The 25,206-nt window shown below is 31.8% G+C and overlaps 1 protein-coding gene across 1 annotated transcript in view; it reads left to right on the forward strand.

Annotated features, from left to right (window-relative positions):
- Window positions 1–25,206, forward strand: part of LOC145566629 (protein FAR1-RELATED SEQUENCE 5-like) — a 31,037-nt gene that overhangs the window by 4,294 nt on the left and 1,537 nt on the right. Inside the window, exons 4-6 of the mRNA XM_081625986.1 lie at window positions 14,162–14,171; window positions 18,926–19,920; window positions 24,112–24,907. Of these exons, the coding sequence (XP_081482112.1) occupies window positions 14,162–14,171; window positions 18,926–19,920; window positions 24,112–24,907 (1,801 nt within the window). The remainder of the gene's footprint in view (window positions 1–14,161; window positions 14,172–18,925; window positions 19,921–24,111; window positions 24,908–25,206) is intronic.

The following is a 25,206-nucleotide window of genomic DNA, read 5'->3' on the forward strand; positions in this document are numbered from 1 at the left end:
ATTTATTTGATTTAATCTTTCTTGAAGTTTACTAACGTGTGTATTGTTTTGATAAAAAGAAATACGAGGCATCAAAGTAAGTAATTCAATTACTCAACTATTCTTTTGATATAGAAATCATGCTTAGAGTATAATGTTAATTAATTCCTAGTATCATGTTAGGACATTGATTTTGATTACTTAGTATCATGTTTAAGGTGTTAACTAATATTTCTAATATCATGTTTCTAGTATCATGTTTAGGTTAAAGCTTTGATTTTAAATAGTGACATGGTAGGATTTGTTATTAATCCATTTAGTATCATGCCTAGGATCTTGCTAATCATATTTTGATGATATTTTGATTATGATGATGATTGTTGTGTCAATTAATCATATGTTGCTTGATGAATCATGATTTATTGCTATTGCTTGATCACGCCCTTTTTGCAGGTTTAAAGGGAATTTGTACTTGAACTCACGCTTAATAAGATAATAAATAATTTGATTTAGGCTTAATGTGATTTTAATTCAAGTGACTGCCAATAATAAATTTATTTTTGCATTAATAATTTAAAAACATAGATTAAATATGCTTAGGATTAATTTGTTGTATGTATGTTGATCGAAAAGTGCACAAGAATATCATAAGAATTAAGTAGAGGCCAATTTAGGGCGGGTTTAATCTCTTTTAGATTGGATTCGTACCCGGAGAACCTAGAGGAAAGTGAATTCGAGGATTGAAAAGAGACAAAACCTTAAATTGAGAATTAATTTGATAGAATGAAACCTTTATTTAAGGAATTAGATTAGAGAGGAAGAGTGAGAAGGAGAGTTTAGTTAAAGAAGAAGGAAGCTAAGGAGGAGAGAGGACTTAGAAAAGAATGAAGGATGAGAGAGAAAGTGGAGAGGAGGGAGTGAGGGCGGCTACAAGAAAGAAAAGAGGAGAGAGAAAAAACCCCAAGGGTATTTTTATGTTTTATTTTTTTGTAAACAGGTATTGCGGGTACCCGTGACCTCAAAAGACTAGCCCATGACCCGACCCGTGAACTGGGAATTCTAGCGGGTCGGGTACCCGACCCTTGAAATTGAAAAAAATGCCAAAATACCCGTCTGGTATTTTACGGGTCTTCGGGTAGATGGTTGGGTTTTTTGAACACCCCTAATTGAGAGTGTTATTTTGCACACTTGGTCTTAGGATCAACCCAAACAAACACATTTAATAATTTTTTTATTAATATTAGCTTTTTATTTTCCTTATTTCTCTTTCTTGTATTAAAGTACCATTTTGTTGATAGTGATTACTAATAGACTACTATACAATTTATTATTACGAATACATATCTCTATATATTTTCTTACTCTTTAATTATGTGTGCCTTAATTTTATTTTTTATCATTTTTATTAAATTGTTTGTAACTACATTTTTAAATTTATTTACAGCAAATACATTGTAATAATTTGATTCGTCAATAAAAGTTGGTATTTTAATTTATTTTATTATTATTATTATTATTATTATTATTATTATTTACAAATATAATTCAAACCCCTCCATATCTACTATCAATTTGTTTAAAGATTAATTATTTGACTTTATGATAAATTAATTGATTCTTATATATTGGTTAGTGGATTTCATAACTTAAGATAAGGGGTTACAAACAAAAATTCAGTGCATTGTTGGACAATTTTCTTAATATGTGTTAGAGACATGATTTCATCAATATCGAAAAATATATGTGTGTTATATTTTCCGTATTGGTCTTATTAGGAAAATAATATATTTATGATATATATGTTAAGATATTATTTGAATATATCTTTAGGATTTATGTTTATGCTAGTACATCTTTTAGAAAGATTGTTTCCTATTTTATAAGCTTAGCTTTTGTATAAATACTCTACCTAATTATCAATAATAAAAAAAAGTCATCCTATTATCGGTGGGATAAAGTTTAGTCAATTTTTTTCAAAATAAAAAAAATAAATAATTAAAAAAAAAAAAAAACCTTCCGCTGTGCAAGTTTGTAATTTGTTTAATTTGTTGGTAAAGAGTTAGATAGTTTGATATATTTATATCATGAGTGGATTTTGTTACTATTAATTGAGATAATTAAGTTGATTGCTGGTGTGTGTAGTTCTGCAAAGATGAAGATTGGGAAGACATCCATGTGTCATGTTTTTTTAACAAAAAAAGAAAAAAAGATTTTTGGCTCTCTTGTGTCGTGAGACATGATATTTCGGTTCTCCTTGTGCCATGAGACAGGGTTTTATATATGGGTTCTCCTTGTGCCGTGAAATAGGGATTGGTTTCCTAGTACCTTGAAACGACAGGATTTTGTACCTTGAAACGATAGGACAAGCATATTGTTTTCCTTGTACCTTGAGACGACAGGACATTATACCTTAAAATGACAGGACAAGTTTATTTGTTTACTTGCACCTTGAGACAACAGGACATCATACTTGAAACGACATGGAAAACATAAAAAAAAAAAAAAAAATATTGAAGGTGACATCACAAGAGAAGTGCATCTCGGCTTCAACAAATTGAAGAATTTCCAGTCGCAACGTTCGTGTTACCGCCGTTACGATTGCGGGAGGGTGTTAGAGATATGAGTTCATTAATATCGGAAAATAAAAGTGTGATATATTTTCCGTATTGATCTTATTAGGAAAATAATGTATTTAGAATATTTTTGTAATATATCTTTAGGATTTATGTTATGCTAGTATATATTTTAGGAAGATTGTTTCCTATCTTATAAGCTTAGGTTTTGTATAAATACTCTATATAATGATCAATAATAAACAAGTCATTCTATTTTCTCTTTCACCCTAATTTGTCAATACGCAATGGAATTTTTACAGCTCCTCCTTTACCATATAAGAATAAATGTCATATGTGTGCAATTTAAATATAAAGCAATTTGTGTGATATTTTTTTCTTGTGAATTATTATCAAATTATTAGATATAAAACATAATGTATCTATACTGCTATAATATCTATCTATACTACTATTTTAAAACAGCAAGTTTAATGGACAGTTGTCCTCTTCTTACTTTTCTAATTATTTTTTAATTTTTTTGACTCTTTTGTTAAAAAAAAATAAAGGGTTTTCCTATATTATAACGCTCTAACTTTCCGTTTTCTACGATGTGCCCTCTCTTATCGAGAAATCCACATTATAACCCCAAAATACGTTTAGTATCTATACGGTAACCTTGCCGTTAACCAATTCCGTTAGTGGGGCTCAATCACCACTTAATAATATTTTTTTAACCGATTTGCGTGTTGAAAATGGTTTTGTTAAAAGTTTTGGGGGCTATTTTGTTCTTTAAAGGACCAAATTAAGCTCAGATTTAACAAAAAGAATACATAAAGGCCTCATTTTGCATATTAAAAAAGTCTCGATTTGAGTGTGTACGTATTTAATACGCAAAACAAGACATTTGCGTCATTTTTTTGCCAAATTTGAGCTCAATTTGGAACCATAATGGCCAAAATAGCCCCTAAAACCTTTAACGGAATAATTTTTAACACGCAAATCGATAAAAAATAATTATTAAGTGGAGAGTGGGTCCCACTAACGGAATTTGTTAACCGGCGGAATAATGGCAAGGTTACTGTATAGAAACTAAATGTATTTTGAGGTTACAATGTGGATTTCTCAAGAAAAGGGGGCACATCGTAGAAAACGAAAAGTTAGAGGGTTACAATTAATGTAGAAAAACAGTGCTATTGAACTTAGGGGAGCATTCAAAGGTAATATCTCTCAACTTTATATACAATTTGTTTTTTTTTTTCTAAATTTAATTATAATCTATACTAATATTTTAAAATAGAAAGTTTAAAGGACACTTGTCCTCTTCCTACTTTTCTATTTTTAAATTTTTTTTTTACTCTTCAGTTATAAAAAAAAGATAAATATCTTCTCTAACCCAAACACTTTCACTTCCCTTTATAAATAACATGATTATTTTTCATTGGTGTCTCTTGGTTATTCTAATTATATTATTGTTCTATTATACAAAAAATTAGATTAGGTCGGTGCGACGCACGGATTTCTATTAATAGTTAAATTTTAACATTTAATATTCAATTGTAGTAACAAAATATAAATACATAATATTACTATTTTTTTAATCTTATACAATTAAGGTTCATGCATATATAAACATAGTATATTTTGTAAATAATTGTTTGTTTAAACAACAATACAAACCAATTCTTGAAGAAAAATAAAAGAAAATTAAATATGTGAAACTATACGTATTTGTTTAACCAACATTTTTGCAAATTGTGAACACGGTGATAATATAATCTTACAGGCTTCCGTCATCCTTTGTTAATCAATCCTTGATCGTTCTAGTTGATAAATTGCATAAATAAACCTGCCCCTTGATAAAAATAATTGGAGGTAGTATATAAATGTTGTAATCATCAAGAATGAAATATAAAAGTTTAAGTCATATACTATGACAGAAACAAAATGCATTGATGGTTGTGGAATAGTAAACATACTATAAAACAACTTGCTTTTAGGCGTTAATTACATTTTGCAAAAAACTATTGAAAGTTGGCTTTAAGGGGAATTGAACACAGGTGCTTGTAAATAGGAGTTCGCATGAGATCATTGAACCACTAGGCCACAGTTAGATTATAGAAACAACTTGTTGCATATTTTATATATCCATTTCTACTGATTTGAGGCCCCAACCGAAGTTGGGCTCTGTGCGGCCGCACAGGCTGCACAAGGTAAAGGTCGGCCTTGATAACTGAACTGACTTCTTAATCATGATCACCATTCATCGCGTGGGAAATTAGATGAGTTTATATAGAATTTAAAAAATACTGGATTTAAAGTGGTGATAAAGTTTATGATGCTTATCCGGTTTATCACCTTGAAAAACATGGGTTGTTTATCAAATGGCAAATTTGTAAATAAATGCAAAAAAAAAAAAAAAAACATTGAATTGTTTTTTTTTTTTTTTGCACTGTTCATCATAAAACCTCTAACGGTGTTAGCAATTCTACCATGAAAAAAAAAATCCATTAAACATGGTAAAACCACTAACACCATTAGCGGTTCTTTCAGGAACAGTATTTTAATTTTGATATTTATTTACAAATTAAATTTGCCACCGTGATAAACAACTCATGTTTGTCAAGGTGATAAACTTGTATTTTCTCAAAGTTTATTATTAGATAAGATAAATTTTATTAACGTAGAATATAATCTTTTAGACGAATAAATGATAAATAATGAACATATTTTTCTGCTAGAAACAGAGAAAGGATATAATTTCAATTATTTTTTTTAGTATTTTATTTATCTAATTCAAAACTAATATATTTTTTTAGAGAAAACTAACAAATTTTTTTTCATTAAACATGATTTCATTTTTTATAAGTATTTTTTTATTAAATATTTTAGTATAATCACTTGTAATATTTTCATTATATTTCTTTTTATCTAATCCAATTTTGTTTAAAATGTCAATTGAACGTGAAGTTTAATTGTAATTTTTTTTTTTAATATATACAAAGTAAAATAAATTGTTTGTTTTCTCTTACATAAAATTTCCAATTTAAAAAGATAGTATTTTATTTTTATAATAAATTTAAACCTTTATTTTTAATCTTACGTGGTGCTTTAAAATAATAATCCTACATGGCATAATCCTACTCGTAACACTCTAAAAAAACTAATTCTACATGGCACTATATTAATTTTAGAAAAAATCAAAATCCTAGGCGGCTCTTTAAAAACTCGGGAAAAAATTCCCCTTTACATATATACTAGTTTTGTACCCGGACAATGTACAAATTGTTGATAATTTTTTTGGCTTGATTATTAAATACAGTCATATAATCCCTTTTAATAATGCTAGATATTTAGACAAAAAATATCATATTGCGTATTTATATAATAATTGCAACGCGTTTTCTGTGCGAGTGGCCACACCATGTAGTCGCTTGTAAAATACTAAGGTAACCCTTATAACACTGACCGAGTAACACTTGTAATACTAATCTAGTAACCCTATATCACTGACCGAGTAACCCCTAAAATACTACCGATTAAACCCCCACGATAATTGACCACACCGTGTGGCCAGCCATGTAATATCCCGTATTTTTATACGTATTTTATTTAAAACAAGTATTTTGTGGGGTATTTAAATAATTTGAAATGAATTATTTATGATATTTTAATTATTTATTTTAAACAAGTTTGGAAATATTTTATAAAAGGAAAGTTTTATTTAATTAATTATTTTATTAAGTTGGAATTTAATTTAGAAAAGTTTTATTTTAGTAAAGTTTAATTAGGAAAGGGATTAGGAAAGAGTAAAAAGGGAAAGTTTAGGTAAGAAGGGTTTCTAGAGAAAAGGGTATAAATATTCAACACTTGGGCAAATTAAACTTTGCCTGGATTGGAGAAAACCCAAGGTAAACTTTCTTTCCCTTCTCCTTTATTTTTTCTCTCTTTTTCTTTCTTTTTCCCCTTCCCCTTTTTCGGATCACCACCACCGGCCACCACCACCATCAGCTGGCAGCAGCGACGGGGCCACCAGTAGGCTGGCAGCAGCCGGCTGTGGTGCCGGCCTGCTGTCAGGCCACCCTATTCTCGAAAAAAAAATTAATCTTTTGTTTTTATTTTTATTTAGACTTTAGATCTAATCATAAATTGTGGGCTTTGTGTTAATTTTATGATGATTGATATTAAGTATGGTGCAAATTAATTTTCAGATTTTAATTCTAATTAAAAAGCCCCAATTTTTGAAACCCTAGATTCATAAATAATTGATTATTGAAGGATTATGATTTAGGATAGTTTAAACCTTTAATTTAAGGGTTTTAAAGCATAATTACAGCAAGTTTTTATTGATGTATATTGCTGGAATTTTTGGTAGTATGATAAAAATCAAGTTTCTTTAAAGAATTTTAATTACCCATTAATTGGGATTAAAGTATGAGGTTTTAAATAAAATTTCAGCTTGTTTTAATTAAATTATGAGTGGTATAATAAGAGTATATATTGCTGGAAATTTGTGTAGAGTGGATTTTAATACTCTATTATGATTTTGGTTTGTAGTAGACTTTGAAGTGAGTGATTTCTATTAGTCGTGGCGATATTAAGATCATATTCAAGGTACGTTCGCGTACTTGGCATATTTTTTGATGATGTAGTAGCATGCTTGATGTGATTAATTAATTCCAAATAGCATCATGCTAGATTATGACTGGAAATTGTGATTTGGTTGTTATTGGTGATTGAAATATGAAGCATGATTTATTAGTGATGGATTATTGATTGGAAAATAATAGTTTGGCATGTTGAATATGAACCACACTTTTATTTATGGCATGATAGAAAGCATGTTTAATTAAACTAAATGTTTAATTTGGTTTGGAATATTAAAAGGGAATTTTTTATGGTTCATATAATTTTTATTGATGCTATAAGCATGGTAAAGGAGCTATGTAAGTGTCTATGTACACGAGGAATAAATTGTATGTTGGTGTCTTAGTGCACTTAAGGTGTTTTTAACACCGAGGGATAGGATTTTTGGCTCATTAAGCGTTTAAGGTGTCTTTGACACCGAGATAGATTTAAAAAGGGTTCAACATTAAATTTTATGTGGTCACTAATTATTCAAGAATTAAATTGGAGTGTTTAATTGTTTGAATAATTATAATGTTTGATGTCATTATGGTTTGAAAGTCATCACCAAGTTTAATAATATGTAAAGAATGTAAAGTAAAAGAGATTACACACCAAAACTCTTGGAATGTATATACCTTGAGTATAAACATATGGGGGAGTTATGGGGTTTTATATTTAACCATAACTTCTACTGGGAGTACAGGATGCTGTATTTTCCTTTTATTATTATGCGCAAGAATTCTGCCACTTACGAGTGGTTCTTTTATACTGGCTCGGTTAGCTCCCGAGTTAGTACTCCTTTATTGGGGCAGATTAGGGGGGAAACCCGTTCGATGCGTAATCAAAACTAAATAAATCTTTTAGTTACTTAGTTGAGAAGTTTTGATGTGTGTTGTGTGCTTGAAAACAGGTGCAACTTTGTAAGTTGTGTGTTGATAGGTAAAAGCATGTTATTAGTGTGTTTAATTACGCTTATGTACTCAGCTTTGCTGAATGTGTGTTTGTTGGCCTTGTCTTTACCTTGGCCCTATGATGACCCATTTTTAATGGAGAGTAGTGGAAGCAAATAGAGAGAAGCTTTTCAGGTGATGAAGCATATTCATGATGGGCATTGAGTGAAGAGTGAATCATGCTAGTTTCCATAAGTTTATGATATGTTTATTGCCTTAATTATTTTATGATATTATTGTTTGTGAGACTAACGCAACGCTTTTGAATTTGGTTTGGTTTTGTTAAAGGCCTACAATGGTTCCAAATTGTAGGTTTGACTATGTTTTACTTTGGTTTGAATTTACTTTTGTTGGTTGACTTTTTTAAGTTGAGTCTTTTTAAATATTTTAAAGGAGAGTCTTCCGCTGTGTGTCTTTGATAGTTGCCTTAGCCGTTTTCACGGTGGCGGTAATTTTTTAGATTTTCCTATTCAAAGTTTTAAACAGGGCAAAACATGTATTTTAAAAGAAAGGAATTTTTAGGGTGTTACAAAGTGGTATCTGGGAGCTTTGGTTGAGATTTTATTACCACTAAAGCCAAAAACGTGTTTTAAAGTGTTTTAATTTGAAACTTGGCCAAGTACTTATTTATTTGTGAATTTTAAAGAGAGTTATTTTATTTAATTTTATTTTGAGAAGATTAAATATTTTATTTGATTAAATTAAAACCCGAAAAAAAAATTTATTTTGACAAAGGTCAGAATTTTTTTTTTTTTATAGGGAGGTCCGAAAATTTTTTATTTTTATTTTTGCAAGTGTCCGAAATTTTTTTTTAGGGGGGGCGAAAATTTTCTCCTTTTCCTATTATTTTCGAAAATTTTAATTAAGAGGAGTAGAAAATTTTTTTTTTTTAGTTTGTTCATTTTGCAAGAAAGCAAGGACTGAGGTAAGTATTATGTGTTAAAAGCTTTTAAAGCATGTTGGTGAGATTGGGTAGGAAAGAAATTGGGCATATAAGTTAGAAATAATCATATTCTTGTATCATTAATATGTGGGTTGTGAATGTTTAATCATGTGAAGGAATTACTTGTGAGCATGTAATTATGTGATTAGAAATAAGAAAAAATGTTTGATTGAACATTGAACCTAATTCATGCAAGAACTGTATTATTTTGTTCCAATGTCTTTGATATGAATGTATCTTTGATAAAAACACGTCTCAGATTGCGTCTCTTATCGAGTACTAGGTACCGTGCCTGAGAAACATGAATGCCAAGTGAGTGATAGACTGCATGATCGGGATTGCCCACACTTATCAAAAAATGCAAAAGCAAAAAGAGAGAGCAAAATATAAACAAAAGAAAGAGCTCAAAAAAGAGAAACCTCAAGCATAATAATATAAAGATTTTAAAAGCAAGGTTGCACACCTTGGGGGCTTATCTAGGGTCTTGAGCCTTTATCCCCTTCTTCTTCAACCTTTAGCCTAACCACGTTACAACCCTTCAAAGACCTCTTTGAGGTATACACACACTTGTGCGAGGTTCGGCTAGAGCTACGTTCGGCCTGATTCCTAATGGATACGTAGGCATCCTCACATTGAGGTGCGGCCGTAATAAAAATGCATTCATATTTACATTCATACATGATCATATCAAGGGATCTCCAATGCTCATCCCTATCTATTTAGAGCTAGACTTGGGGGCTTGATCCCTACATTATTAACTTACTTAGCCTAAGAGTCACCACTATTTGACTCTTTTCAAAAAAAATATTCCATACACTTAGCCTTTCGTATGTCATCAAAAAAATTTTGTTTTTTTTTCGAGTCACACAATCACATTTTCGTGCACATACGAATCATGTACACATTGAGTCATGTCGTGTCATCACATCGAGTTAAGTCTACAAACGCGAGTCATGCACATTGAGTCATGTCGTGTCCAAAAACATTGAGTCAACCTCACAGTCAATCACGATGAGTCAAGTATAACAAACCTTAGGTCAACCCTAAGAAAAACATGAGCAAAGTCCTATAGTACAAAATATAAATGCAAGCACACTAAGTCCCAAACGGATAGGTGATCTTTACAAAAATTTTGAAGCAAAAGGACGCAAACAACTTAGCAAATCAACTAGAGTCAAATGGTCATATTGATTGATTGGGTTCCTTGGTATGCCAGTTAGCCCCTATAAGCAAATTGACATGATTAATAGTCGGCTCGATTACAATCGCAATCGGTAATCGGCCTGACGACGATCATCTCACTTAGCTTAAGCGCCTAATCATTGGCTCATTACAAGCACCAAGGCATTGGTTCAAAAGCAAGCATATCACTAAAACGACAATATTTCCAAGAGTGAATTGTCGAGCATCATTCTTCAACGACAAATTTTCCAAGATTGGATTGTCCCCTTTGTCAATGTTTCCAAGCATGGATTGTCGTACTCCTTCTCTATTTGGTAAGTTTTTCCAAGTTCAGATTGTCATACATTCATCAAATCTTCGACAATTTTTCCAAGATTGGATTGTCATCTCAAACTGGCAATGTTTCCAAGCATGGATTGTCGTGCTCCTTCTCTATTTGGCAAGTTTTTCCAAGTTCGGATTGTTATACATTCATCAAATCCTTGGTAATATTTCCGAGATTGGATTGTCATGCATCAAGTTCCCTATGGCAAAATTCCCAAAGGATTGTCGTAGGTTGCTATTCATCTTAACATTTCGACAAAGGTTCCCCAACGTGGATTGTCATTCATTTCAGTAGTGGCAAATTTTCCCGAGACGAATTGTCAGTAGACTCTTTTTTGCAAATGTTCCAATACGCGGATTGTCAATTGTGGCAATATTTTCCCAAAAGGATTGTCGCATAATATTGGCAAAGTTCCAAGGTGGATTGCTTTCAAGAGCTATATTCCAAGACGTGAATTGTCGACCGTAGCAAGGTTCTTATGACATATTGTTACGAAGCATTGGAAACTTTTCCCAAAAATGGATTTTGGCAAAATACGGATTGTCGCTTCATCGTGGCAACATTTCCTAGGATGGATTGTTACGTGGCATTGACAACTTTTCCTAAATCAGATTGTCGTACATCATTCAAAAGTTGTGTTGGCAACTATTCCTAAAAAAGAGAGGACTGTCATCACCCCCAAGGCATCAACACAGCAATATTCAAGCAAAGCACTGAAGATAGCTACAAGCAGCGGTCTTCCACGATGTCCCAAGGTAAAGAGGAGATTGTCTATAGCGGCGAGGCACAGCCGTGGCGAGACACTGCCATAACCCTGAAGACGGCGAGGCACAGTCACCTTCGACGATGTTCCCGAGGCACTGTGGAGGATTGTCACAAGCAAGTGAAGATAGCGAGGCACTGTTACCTTCATATAGCGTTCATGAGGCAATGTGGAGGTCGTCACCAACAATAAATGCAGCAACAAAATCGGTTATTCCAGAGACGTGTGCTCGACGGTGCAAGATACGCGTTTCTTAACTCTTTTATCTGTTTAACTAACGCTAGTTTGCAGGTATCGGCGTTACAAGAATGATTTAGGATCGCAGAATGTTCTGAATCATTCTCCGTCCTTATCGCTACTTTGACTTTCGTTTTCGAAACTTGCGTTTCTCCAAACTCAGTCAAAGTGGGGCCTTTTGTAGACACCCAAATGTGTCTCCCCAAAACCAAACCCAGTGATGAATACCTTTCATGTCATTTAATTATCGGACGAAGTGAAAGTGTGAAAAGTCTAGTGATGTGGTTGTTTTTATTAAAATATCTCTCTTTCTGTTTTTGAAAATATTTCTTTTTACACTCTATTTATGAAAATAGTTAGTCCAATTTAGTTTGGTCCATGATATGGGTCCAATAATAGTGTAGTTGGATTGGGCTCGAAAAGAGCTTTCCAACGATATATTATAAGCCCAATTCCGATGAATAATGAGCAAGTTATGGATTAAATTAAATTTGGCCCAAAATGAATTTTATATGTGGCCCAATGATCTAGAGGAGGGCCTATTAATTATTATTCCTAAAGTTATTAGGATTGATTTTAATCTTCTAGAATATCTAGAAGGTTCTTTTAAATTCTAATGAGATTAGGATTAATAATTATATTTTAAAGAGTTTTATTTTGAATAAAATATGTGATTTGTCACAAACATGATTTTTAATCTGTTCAACGCGGAACTAGCTTCTTAATCGTATTAAGAAGGGGATTTCGCGTGGAAAGCGCGTTTTAATTCTGACTTAGCGCGAGATGACAAGGCTGTCACCTGGCGCTAACAGCTTTCGCCTGGCGCTGATCCTGTCGTCTGGCGCTAACTCCTGTCGCCAGGAGGTATTTTATTCCGAATAGGACTTGATTTGTTTCCGGACTATTTTTATATAAATAGGGGTCGTATCTCCCCGTTTTCATTCATTCACAATCATCATTCACACCCATCATCTCTCTCTATTTTCTCTAAAACCTAGAAGCTTTTTCTCTCTATTCTTTTTCTAAACCTTCCCTCCTACAAAATTCCACATACATTAGTTCTAGACACACCTAGCCAAGTTCGAAGTTGCCTTCGCCCTAGACGTGAAAGGTTGATAATTTCTGAGGGTTTGGTCCCAAATCTCTATTTCAATTATTTAATTTAATTGTTTGTTTTGTTATTTTCCTTGAAGTTACTAACGCGTGTATCTTGTTATTAGAAAGAGATACGAGGCATCGAAGTAAGTAATTTAATTACTTTATTGATCTTTTGATGTAGAAATTATGCTTAGATTATTTTGTTAATTCCTAGTATCATGTTAGGATGTTTTATTGCTTCCTAGTATCATGTTCAGGGTTAACTAATATTTCTGATATTATGTATGTTTATGATGCTCCTTATTTCTTTTCTAATATCATGTTAGTATCATGTTAGGATTAAAGCTTTGATTTTTATTGCTTAGTGACATGCTAGGATTTTTTATTAATCTTGTTAGTATCATGCCTAGGATCTTGCTAATGTTATTATGCTTTATTGTTAACATGGTTATTATGATGATGATGATTGTTATTATGTTGCTTGATATTGCTATTGTTGTTGCTTGATCACGCCCTCTCTTGCAGGTTTAAGGGAATTTGTACTTGTAATCACGGTTAATAAGATAATCAATAATCTTGTTTAGGTTAATATGATTATAATTCAAGTGATCACCTATAATAGTTTTGTTTGTGCATTAAATTCAAGCAACATAGATTAAACAGGTTTAGGGTTAATCTAATGATTGTATGTTAGTCAGAAAGCGCACATGAATACGAGAAGAATAAAGTAGAGGCCTATTTTTAGGGCAGGTTCAATCTCTTTTAGGTTGTAGTTGTACCTTCATCCCCGAATATCCAGTCATGGTTCCAGACCACTATGGAGTTAGCGATCTCATGGATCGTGAAGGGGTGTAACCTTCACCCTGTGAACGGTTTACAAGTTCCTAAAACTTGTTGGCGACTCTTTTGCTCTAGCTTCCTTCCCTTTGGACGCCACCATACTTAAGTGTATGATCACAGTGGGGCTCAAGTGTGGGATGCTTGAAATATTCCCTACAGGCGCATTATGCGTTTAAGGTGCCTTTGACACCGAGGTAGATTAAAAAGGATTCAACATTAAAAGTTATGTGGTCACTAATTATTTAAAAATTAATTTGGTATGATTGATTGCTTGTGTAATTATAATGTTTGATTATGTTATGGTTTGAGAGTCATCACCAAGTTGAATAACATGTAAAACAACATAAAGTGAAAGAGATTACGCACCAAAACTCTTGGAACGTATATACCTTGAGTATGAACATATGGGGGAAGTTATGGGGTTTTATATTTAACCATTTCTAACGGGAGTACAGGACGTTGTATTTTCCTTTTATTATTATTATGCGCAGGACGTCCATCACTTCATGTGACATTTGCCTACCCGGTTAGCTCCCGGTATAGTTTACCTCAATTTATTTAGGGCAGAGGTTTGGTTGGAAACACGTTCGATGCTTTATCAAATTAAATGGACATTGGTATTTGTCTAGTTAAATGTTGAATGTCTTGAATGCTTGTTTACAGGTGCAACAAGGTAAGTTTTGTAATTGATAGGATGAAAGTATGTTAGTGTGTTTCATTACGCTTATATACTCAGCTTTGCTGATTGTGTGTTGTATGTTTGTTTGGCCTTGTCTTTATCTTGGCCCTACGACGACCCATTTCTAATGGCGAGTAGTGGAGACAAGTAGAGAGAAGCTTTTCAGGTGATGAAGCATATTCATGATGGACTTGAGTGAAGAACGAATCATGCTTAGTTCTCATTAGAATATGATGTGTTTTATTACTTTATTATTATTTATTTATTATGCTCGCAAACTAACGCAAAGGTTTTGGTATCACTCGATTTTTAATAAGGCCTTCAACGGTTCCAACTTGTAGGTTGACTTCGTTTGACTTTGGTTTACTTTACTTTCGTTGGGTTTTGACTTTAAAGTTGACTTGTTTGAGTAGTTTTAAAAATAGTCTTCCGCTGTGTGTCTTTGATAATTGTTTTAGCCGTTTTAACGGTGGTGGTAATGTCTTAGATTTTCCTACTTCGTATTTTAAAAAGATCAAAACAGTTATATTAAAGGAAAAGAATTTCTAGGGTGTTACAACGATATGCAGCCCACTCTTCGGTCTTCGTCCCATGTTGGCCCACTTGCGGGCTCATGTCGTGCCAGGCCACTTTTGCCTTGCCTGTGCCGCCCGTGGGCTGGGCCGGGTCATGCCCAGCTTTTCACAACAAATTAAAAAAATCGAAACAAATTTTGGATTTGTAAGAATTGTAGGTACGTACTGTTATAGTCTTTTGCCTCCAAACAATAGAGTAGATAAAAACACCTCCCATACATTCATTCCCATGTTGCCCCAGTTAATCAGTCTGATAAACAAAGTTTTGGTATTTGTGTTATATTAATTTAATAGGAAAAGTTGACAAGAATAATCCCAAATTTTGCCTTATTCGCCGAAAATAATCCTAACTTTCGATTAATTTTAAATAATCCGAACTTTAATGGTCCCGAGTGACTTGTAACATGTTGAGCGGTTTTTTTTTTTAATTTTTTTTAATTTTTTTCTTTGTGTTTCGTGTGTGTGTGTGTAAGTTTAATGTACATACTAAATATGTTGCTACATGATTGGTCAAAATAAGTTTAAATTTTATTTAGTTACTAATTAAATCTTAACTAATACTTTTAACTACCTATTTAACAAAAAAGCTAATTAAAAAAAAGGTAATTAAAAACAAAAAAACACCACCACGCCACCACTACCCAGCCTTCATCACCGCTCAAAATCCTAAAAAAAACCCTTTCCCACGCTTAAAACGCCCATTGCTCCTCCCCCAACCCTCGAAACCCCTATTCGATGGAGTTCCGAGAGTGGGCGAGATGGAATTCGGGGGTTTTTGCGGTGGGAGAGGTGTGTTTTTAGGTATTTCGGGGGTTTTAGGGTTGGGGACGATGGCAGGTGGTAGGCGACGACGTAGTCAACAAAGGGGACGGGGCCCTAGCCTGTGTTGCGTGGGAGTGTGGTGCCGATAGGTGACTACCTGACTGGACTGGAGCTGCCGGGGAAGGGTGGTGGGTTTTAGTTAATTAATTGAATTTTTTTAACTTTTAATTTTGTTTTTAATTATCTTTTGACCAATCTTGTCTTGACACGTGTTTGATAACTTGTTATAACAAGTTGTATGACCGGTTGAGACCATTAAAAGCAAATTAATATTAAAGTTCAAATTATTAAAAAACTAGCTTAAGGCCCGTGCCATGCACGGTAAGTCTAATTTTTGTAAGAAAATTAATTATATCCAACAAATAATATCTGATAAAACATACAAATAAAATATATAGAAATTATAATATCATGAAATATATTAATAGGCAAAGCGAAAAATAATCTAAAAATGGATTTTTTAGACTGCCCAAACCCGATAATTTTTCAGGCGGGAATTGGTTTGATCAGATCTAGTGGTCATATTAGTAAATACTTATAAATAAATGCATTTTTAATAAACATTGAAAATCAATCAAACAACAAACTAAAATATTCTTTGTCAAAAAAAATACATACACAAACATACACAAAATTACAAATACTATATCCCCTTTTATATCTAAAAACTCATTTGTCAAACACAACTTTTATTTTATACCTATACACAATGCACCTTTACTATACTCTATAAATCCTTAATTTGTGATAATATGTACGTATAGTTGTAAAATTTCAGAAATAAAATTGTAATTAACTTAAATATATAGTTATATTAAATTGAAATTGAAATAAAATATTAGCTAGCTGAGGTATTTAAAAAAATAATAATAATAAGTGATGTTTTAAAGTAAATTCTATAACATCTGTTATATGAATCAATTTATTATTACTTTTTTGGCAAAATCTAATGATACTCCATTTAAAAGATAATTAAAAAAGAGTTGAAATATTTATTTAGGTAAATGTATATAGAATAATTATGAACCCTAAATAAAAATATATATATATTTGTCATAAAAATAATATAAAAGATTTGAAATGATACTATTATAGAATCAAATATTCAAAAAAAAAAAAAGTTTTGAAGGAAAAAAGGGGGTTGTTAAATATCGCCCTCGAATATCTAACTAACGCCCGTAAAATAAAATAAAATTACGTATTTATCCTTATAATAACGATTATAAAAATAATTAATTTTACCTCAATTTCACACTTTTAATGTACACAAAACTTTTTATTGTTCTCTCTAGTGGTCAACGGCCACTAACGCTCATCGAACAACAACCCCAACCACCGTGAGTTTCAAAATCAAACAAATTTTTTAAATTTTGCAAAATCAAATTCGTTGGATCTTATGGACAACGACGAAATACCAGAAACACAACCTTAGACGCTCGCCAAAGACTCGTCAAACCGTACGGAATCGGTACGTCGCGATAATTTTTTAAAAAAAATTTGAAACCCAAGAAACTCCTAGAATTTTCGAATACCCTAGGCTGAAACTTCTAGTTTTTTCGAAACATCCTAGGCTATTAAAAAAACTAGGCGTTTCAGCCTAGGGTATTCTAAAAAACTAGGCGTTTCAGCCTATGGTATTCTAAAAAACTAGGCGTTTCAGCCTAGGGTATTCTAAAAAACTAGGCATTTCACCTCAAGCGCCCAGATTTTTCATACAACCATACGGTTATTCGCATGAACTAGGCGTTTGAGCCTAGGAAGTGCGGAAAATTTAGGCGTTTGCTGCGAATTCAGAAAATAAAACAAAAATATTTTCTCCGCCGGCGACCGACTTCCCTTTGTCCTTAATTACTCGTCATTACCGCGGCTATGTAGATCGTGAAGCCGGAGGTAAGGAGTTGGTGGTTTAAAGAGGTGGTAGTGGTGGGTAGTATAAAGAGGGGGTAAATTGAGGGGGTAATTTTTTTTTTATTAAAAAAGGGTAAATTTGTAATTTTAGTTTATTTTGCGGGCGTTAGTTAGATATTTGAGGGCGACGTTTAGCTTTTCACGAAAAAAAAACAGCACCAGGATGTGACATGTGTCACTGAATGTCTATTTTGTGTTTTGTGTGAGACTGGACTCATGTGAGACCGGGCTCTTAATCAAAAGGATGCGGGCCTGAGATACCCGACCAAAGCCCGCGCCGAATTTTATATAATGTGTGAATTTTTTATCATTTATCATTTTTCTCAAACATCGAGCGCCGTCATTTTCAGAGCATTCAAACCTTCAAATTGCGAACGCATTAATTTCGCGAAACTTACTAACAACTCCTTCATTTACTCAAATTTCAGAGCATTCAAATCTTCAAATTTCAGAAAATTCATATCAAAAAAATGGAGAAATCAAACAACAGAATGATAATTGAAGAAGAATCTGATTCACCTGTAGAATCAATTTCGAGCTCAATTACTGCCGAAAAAGGTACAATTTATTTCAATTTAATTTCAAAATTTCAGATCGTATTTAATTTCAGATTATACTTAATTTACATGCAATGTTAATTTAATTTTAGATCATATTTAATTTCGAGTTAATTTCGACTTATAATTTGCAACCAAGGCTAATTTCTTTTCAGATTGTTGTTAATTTCGACTTATAATGAATGAATGCAACAGATAATGTAATTATAGAAGAGAACACCAATCAAGAAAGAAATTATGAAGAAAGAGATGAAGATGCTACAAATATAATAGGTATGTTTGTTTGAAAATTAAAAATATTAGCAGATTTATGCAGTGTTAAAATAATCTAAGTCCTGACTAAAGCATACCAATTCATGAGCAATATTATATTAAACCTGATGAAAAATAATTAGATTCCTGAGTAATACCTAACATAAATTGTCTAATTCCTCATTAAAACATGCAAATTCCCGAGACTTTGACTTTCATAAAACAGTTTAATTCCTGAGAAAAAATATTTCAATGCTTACAAAAACAGAGTAATACCTGACATATATAAAGTAATTCCTGACTAAAAGATAAATCAAGAACAATGCGTTTAGGGTAAGGATAAATGACTTTCAATCAACTATATTAAATATTTTACATACTCAAGCAACTAATAATTAAATGCTCTGTAATTATAAAGATGTTGTTGCTGAAAACAAAATTCCTGAAAACAGAGTAATACCTGACATGTATAATGTAATTTCTGACTGTATATCTTTAATTCCTTACAAACTATATTAAGTGATATATTTCTTGAGTTAAATATTCTAATTCCTGACTGAAATTTTATAATTTCTTACATCAAAAATATTTTAATTCTTCAATTTTTTATAATTTATATTAACTTTTGCTGCAGATTATTACAAATATGACAAGGATGAAAACATAAGTAGATGTTTAGTAGGTTATACTGTATCACACTATAATGATGGATATTTTTTATACAAAGCTCATTCAAGATCTGTTGGTTTTAGCGTCAGAAAATCAACAAAGAGAAGAGATAATAATGATTCACTGTATGAGTTTTATTTCAGATGTTCTAAGGAAGGACAGACGAAGGGTAAAATGAAGATTGCAGGTGAACAAAATTCAGTAGAAATACCTATATTGGGTAAAACTGATGAAAGAAAGAGAAAAGAAAGGGAAGTAAATGAGACAAGAACTGGATGCAAAGCTCATATTCGTTTCAAGAAAAATGCAGAAGGTAGATTTACTGTTCTTACACATGAGTTGGAACATAATCATGAATTGGTAATAACAGTTCAACGACATCATCTAAGATCAGAAAGGCAAATATCAGCTCCAATGGGTGAGCTAATTGAGAGCATGATTGAGAGTGGTATTCAACCAATGGATGCTTATAATTATATAAGCAATGAAGCTGGAGGAGAAGAATGTGTAGGTCATACTAAGAGAGATCACCTTAACTATGTATCAAGGGTGAAAATGAGTATGGTTGAAGGTGGAGACATGCAGAATGTATTAGACACCCTTCAAGAAAGAGCAGATCAAGATCCTTCATTCTTTTATAGACTGAAATTTGGAGAAGAAAATAATGTTGTGAGCTATTTTTGGCGTGACTCTCAAATGCTTGAAGATTTCAAAGCTTATGGTGATGTTTTAATCTTCGATACAACATACAGAACAAACAAATATGGGTTGATATGTGCTCCATTTGTTGGTATAAACAATCACTGGAGAACAACAATGTTTGGATGTGCATTCACAACTGATGAAAAGACTGAAACATTTGTTTGGTTGCTTTCAATTTTCAAAAAGTCAATGTGTGGAATTGAACCAAAATCAATTTTCACTGATCAAGATCTTGCAATGAGCAACGCCATACCAGAGGTAAGCAGTTTTAGCTTCATAATATTTGTGTTGTATAATTTAATACGTGATTTGTATTCTATAATTTAATTCCTGACAAAAATAATAATTCCTGTGAAAAAAAATGCAATAACTGACTAAGATATTAATGATAGATTTAAATTTATTAATTCCTGACTTCAAACTTTTAATCATGATGAAGGCAATCTTATTCCTGTTAAATAAGTTTTATATCCTGACAAAAGTAATCTAATACCTGAATGACACTATTTTATCATCAATTTAAAATGTATTTACTTGCAAACTAAAATCGACGAATGCTTAACATAAAAGAAATTATAACGAAATTATATCTGACTAATAATATCTAATTTCTGATAAAATTAATATAATTCCTGACTAAAATGTACTTATTCCTGTTTATATTCATATAATTTCTGACTGGAAGAATTTTATTCCTGGTTGAGGTAAGTTTTTCCATTCACCAGCATTATGTAACAAAAAGAATAAACAATAAAAATATACAGTATATAAACCAAAACCAAAATTAAGTCAAAATCAGTATTTCAATTTCTTCATTTCATTAATGATTGTCAAATAAGTACATTAACACTTTGTCATACTACTGACATTGCCTTACAAAAGCAAAAGAACAATGTCATACTAAACTATGACAAGAGCAAAAAATTCCATGCATTAATTACTTAGAGTCAGTTACTATACAAAAGACTGCCCTGTAGTTAAGCAAAAACCAACTAACAGGGTAATTAACCTAGCACTATCTACATCACTACTCTAGCCTAATCTTCTTCTGCTGCCCACCAGGTTGAATAGCTTCCTCCCTTTTCCTTTTCTTACTGCACATGTCTTCCTCATCCCTAAATAGCCATCGCAAACCATCCAGAAACTCAGCCCAATCCTGAACCATTGAATTATGAAAGCCATACCCATTATGCCTCATAATATCAGTTGCAATCCACCACCTTTCACTGGCCTGTCTAGCTCTAACAACATTGGGAATCCAGGCTTTCCAAAACCACAGATCATTCCAATGCTTACACACACAATTGCACATCGCTTGGGCTCGAGGGGTGCACTTAGGAAAGATATACATACATAAGATTTCAGGAACAAATAAAGCGTGTGGGGCATCCTCTAGAGCAGCCATGTAATGAGGGTTGTCTACTGGGTTCATTCACCCTAACAAAACACCCAATAATCTTGGTGTTAACACAACCACAATTTAAAATAATTCAAACCAAAAAATGCTCAGTTTTAAAAAAATACTAACAATGAACATCAACCAATTCCTGATTCTAATACCTGACTACATACAACGTTACAAGAGATGAATTATCTAATACCTGAGTAAAGCAAATAATTCCTGGAAAATAATATCTAAATCCTGATTGTAATTATCTAATTCCTGAATAAATATTGTAATGTTTGATTCCTGAAGAAAATATTGTTATGCCTGACAAAAATAAATTAATACCTGACATAAGTTATCTAATATCTGACTAAGAAATAATTATATCTAAGTTAGATATTATAATCCCTTACTAAAACATCAACCAATGAACATCAACCAATTCTAAGCACCAAATTACTTGAGTAACAAAGCCGAAAATTCTATCAGAACTAACAAAATACATATTCCACACATTATAACAGTTTTTGTATGACTACAGAAAAAAACTGATGATCAACATAGCACTCTAAACCCTAGAATACCAATAATATTTTCAACTTAATTTCAATTATAAAACAATAAAAATAATAGAGAAAACAATGTACCTTGCAATTTTGTGGAATTCGAATAGAAATTGAATAAGAAAATACTAAATCGCCTTTGTTGAAGCTCTGGAGATGGATGGTTTTTTTAAAGTAAAGAAGAAAAATATGAAAGGGTGGATAGATTTTTTGGAAAAAATGATTTTTATAATACTCAATTAACTTAAATCAATTATTTTTGTGCGCTTCCCTAAGTAATTTTATTCTCAATCAATCAATTCATCATTTCCTGGCTGTTAATTTGACCACGTATTTTATTTAGCCCTAATATAAAATATTGTAATATAAGGAATTTAGTTTAATTTAATTTCTGACAAAAATAAACCATTACATGAGAGTTTAAATCTAATTCCTGACTAAAATATACTAATTTTTCACCAAAAACTATTTAAGCCTGACTATCATAATTTAATACCTAAAAAAAATAAAAACAAAACAAACATACCAATTTAAACTCAAAAAAATATGAAAAAATATACACTAACAAAACAAAAATAAAATTAAAATACGATACTAAGTACCTGAAAAAAAAATAAAAACAAAACAAACATACCAATTTAAACTCAAAAAAATATGAAAAAATATACACTAACAAAACAAAATAAAATTAAAGTACGATACTAAATATTCACATCATGAATTGACTATTTAATATCTAATAATATCTGATATAAGGTATCTAATATCTGACTAAAACTTGTTAATTTCTGACCTTTAGAATGTTATGTCTGACTAAAATACACCAATACCTTCGATGAATTATCTAATATCTGACTATAGCATGCTAATTCCTGGCTAATAATACCTAATTCCTAATTATAATAATCTTATTTCTGACTTAAAAATGTTAAATGCAAAACTCTAAGTATTCACATCATGGTATAGCATTATGCATAGTGAAACATCCATATGAAGGAAAGTAAAAACAAATAAGTAATGAAGAAAATTTCATTGAAATTTATCAACATTTCAATTAATTTCCAAAATAATTGTCAAGGATGTGACAAATAGTTACAAAAAACAACCTCACAATGTCACACTATCCTTTGACAACAACATTACTTCCTAGCTCAAAGCAAAAACTGGTACACTTCACAATGTCATCACTATGTACATCCTAATCAACCTAAAATATAAGTACTACCCTACAGTTTAACAAGCACCAAAAACTACCCTGTCCAACCCTAACTTATAACCTAGTTCTCCCCAAACAACAGAGGGAAACCATCACAATAAGGTGACCAATCCTCATTGATATAAGCCCAGAAATCTTTCCCTTCATTGTTGACAAGATCATCAATAGCCCATGTGTGGTAGCTATTGGTTTGGTTGTAATGGCGCCAAGGGATAAATACACAGTCAACTATCATCCTCCTCCAATCTTGACAGACCAAAGAGGCAATTTTTTGCTAAAAAAAGTTCAGTTTAGAGAAAACATGGAGAACCATTATATGCTCCATGCCCAGAACAGGGTTGGTTTCCTCTAACCCGAACCGAATCACTCTCCTCCACCTCCTACAAACATTCGCTGCTGAATATCTTCCTGCTGGATTAAGTCTAGGAAAAACATGGACAACAAGGATATCCTCCAACGATAAGAAAGGGTGTGCATCCTCTAGACCGTCCATTATCTCCTACAATCACCAAACATACATATTTCAAACAAATATACGTTAATGAATCAATTAAGATAAAGAAAGTTGCCTTAACTTTGTTGAAGAATCAAGTTAGAATTATTTCCTTGATCAACCTAAATCACACAAAAAATTCGAGAGAGAATGAGGGTTTAATAGAAGAACGGAGTAGGAAATGAAAAGGGCGGGAGACGACCTCTCATTTACCCCTATAAAAAAAGAACTTCTGGCTTTCCAATTTTCCTCGCACATGTGTCTCTTTCTGGAAGGTCACCAATTAAATCAGTCAGAAGATGCTTTAGTGGTTTAAATTTTTTTTACGGGTATAAGTTTTTTTAGATGATTTAAGTTTTTTAATTGTACCAACTAATATTATCTTATTCCTAACCTATATTATGTTAAACCTGATTAAAAAAAACTATTTAAAACCTGACTAAATATTGTAATGTTTTATTCCTGACCTGTATTATGTTATACTTAAAAATGTTAAATCCAGAACTCTAAGTCTGAGAATATTTAATTCCTGACTAAAATATTCTTATGACTGACAAAAATAGATTGATACCTGACATGAATTATCTAATTTATGACTATAAAATACTAATATCTAAGTATCAAAATCCCTTTCAAAAATACAACACCTGACTTAGATTCACTAATTCATGACTAAAAATTGGTAATTCCTGATCAATATAATTTAATTCCTGATCATAATAATCATATTTCTGATATAAAAATGTTAAAAAGTGAAGAAAATAATCAAATTGTTCTATTATTATTGCAGGTGTATCCAAATTCAAGACATAGACTGTGTCTATGGCATTTGCAAAAGAATTTTGTATCACACTTTGGAACTCTAAAAAACAATCCTGAATTCAAAAATATGTTTCACAAGTGCTTAAGTGGCTGTGATTCAGAATCTGAATTTGAAGATTGCTGGAACAAGATGGTTCAAAAGCATGGATTAGAAAAAAAAGAATGGTTTGATAGGTTATTTGGGCTACGAGAAAAATGGTGCACAGCATTGAGCAAGGATATTTTCTCTGCTGGAATTCTTTCATCTCAAAGAGTAGAAGTAACAAACAGAGCAATTTCATTTAAGGCAAACAGAACCACTAAACTTTTGGAGTTCTTTCACATATTTGAAGCTACTGTGAGAAGATGGAGAAGCAGTGAAAAGAGTGACAACTTCAGATGCACTACTGAAAAACCAAAAACAACAACAAAAATATTAAAACATGCTGCTGAAGTTTATACTCTAAACTTATACAAGGATTTTAAGTTGGAATTTGACACAAGTCTAGGAGCATACGCAAGAGAAAAGCCAACTTCAATGCATTATGTCAAATTCTTTGATGTTTCTCTTGAAGAAGATTATAAGCACACTTATCAAGTCATATATCACTGTCAAAACAATGAGTTTTTGTGTTCTTGTATGTGCTTCACAGAAACCGGATTGATGTGCTTTCACATCCTTAAGATAATGCAAATGTATAGCATACATGCTATACCAGAGAGATACATTCTGAAACGTTGGACAAAGCTTGCTAAATCAATGATATGGGATGAGAATGAATCAGGTACGTACATACTTTGTTTTTTTTAAATTTATTATTTGTTAATTTAATATAAAATAAAAGTATTATTATTCCTAATTATAAGAACTTATTCCTAACAAATATTATATTATTCCTGACAAACATAATCTTATACCTGATACAAATATTATTATTTTTGATAAATATAAACTTATTTATTACAAACATAATCTTAAGAGAAAAACTTATACATTAATACCATTTTCGGCTTCAGTAGGAACCCTCTCATTACCATCAGCATTAAAAACTCTAATGTAAAAATTTGAATCATTATCATGATA

The sequence above is a fragment of the Chenopodium album genome, chromosome 11, assembly GCF_948465745.1.
Source record: "Chenopodium album chromosome 11, dcCheAlbu1.1, whole genome shotgun sequence".
NCBI classification, from domain to species: domain Eukaryota; kingdom Viridiplantae; phylum Streptophyta; class Magnoliopsida; order Caryophyllales; family Amaranthaceae; genus Chenopodium; species Chenopodium album.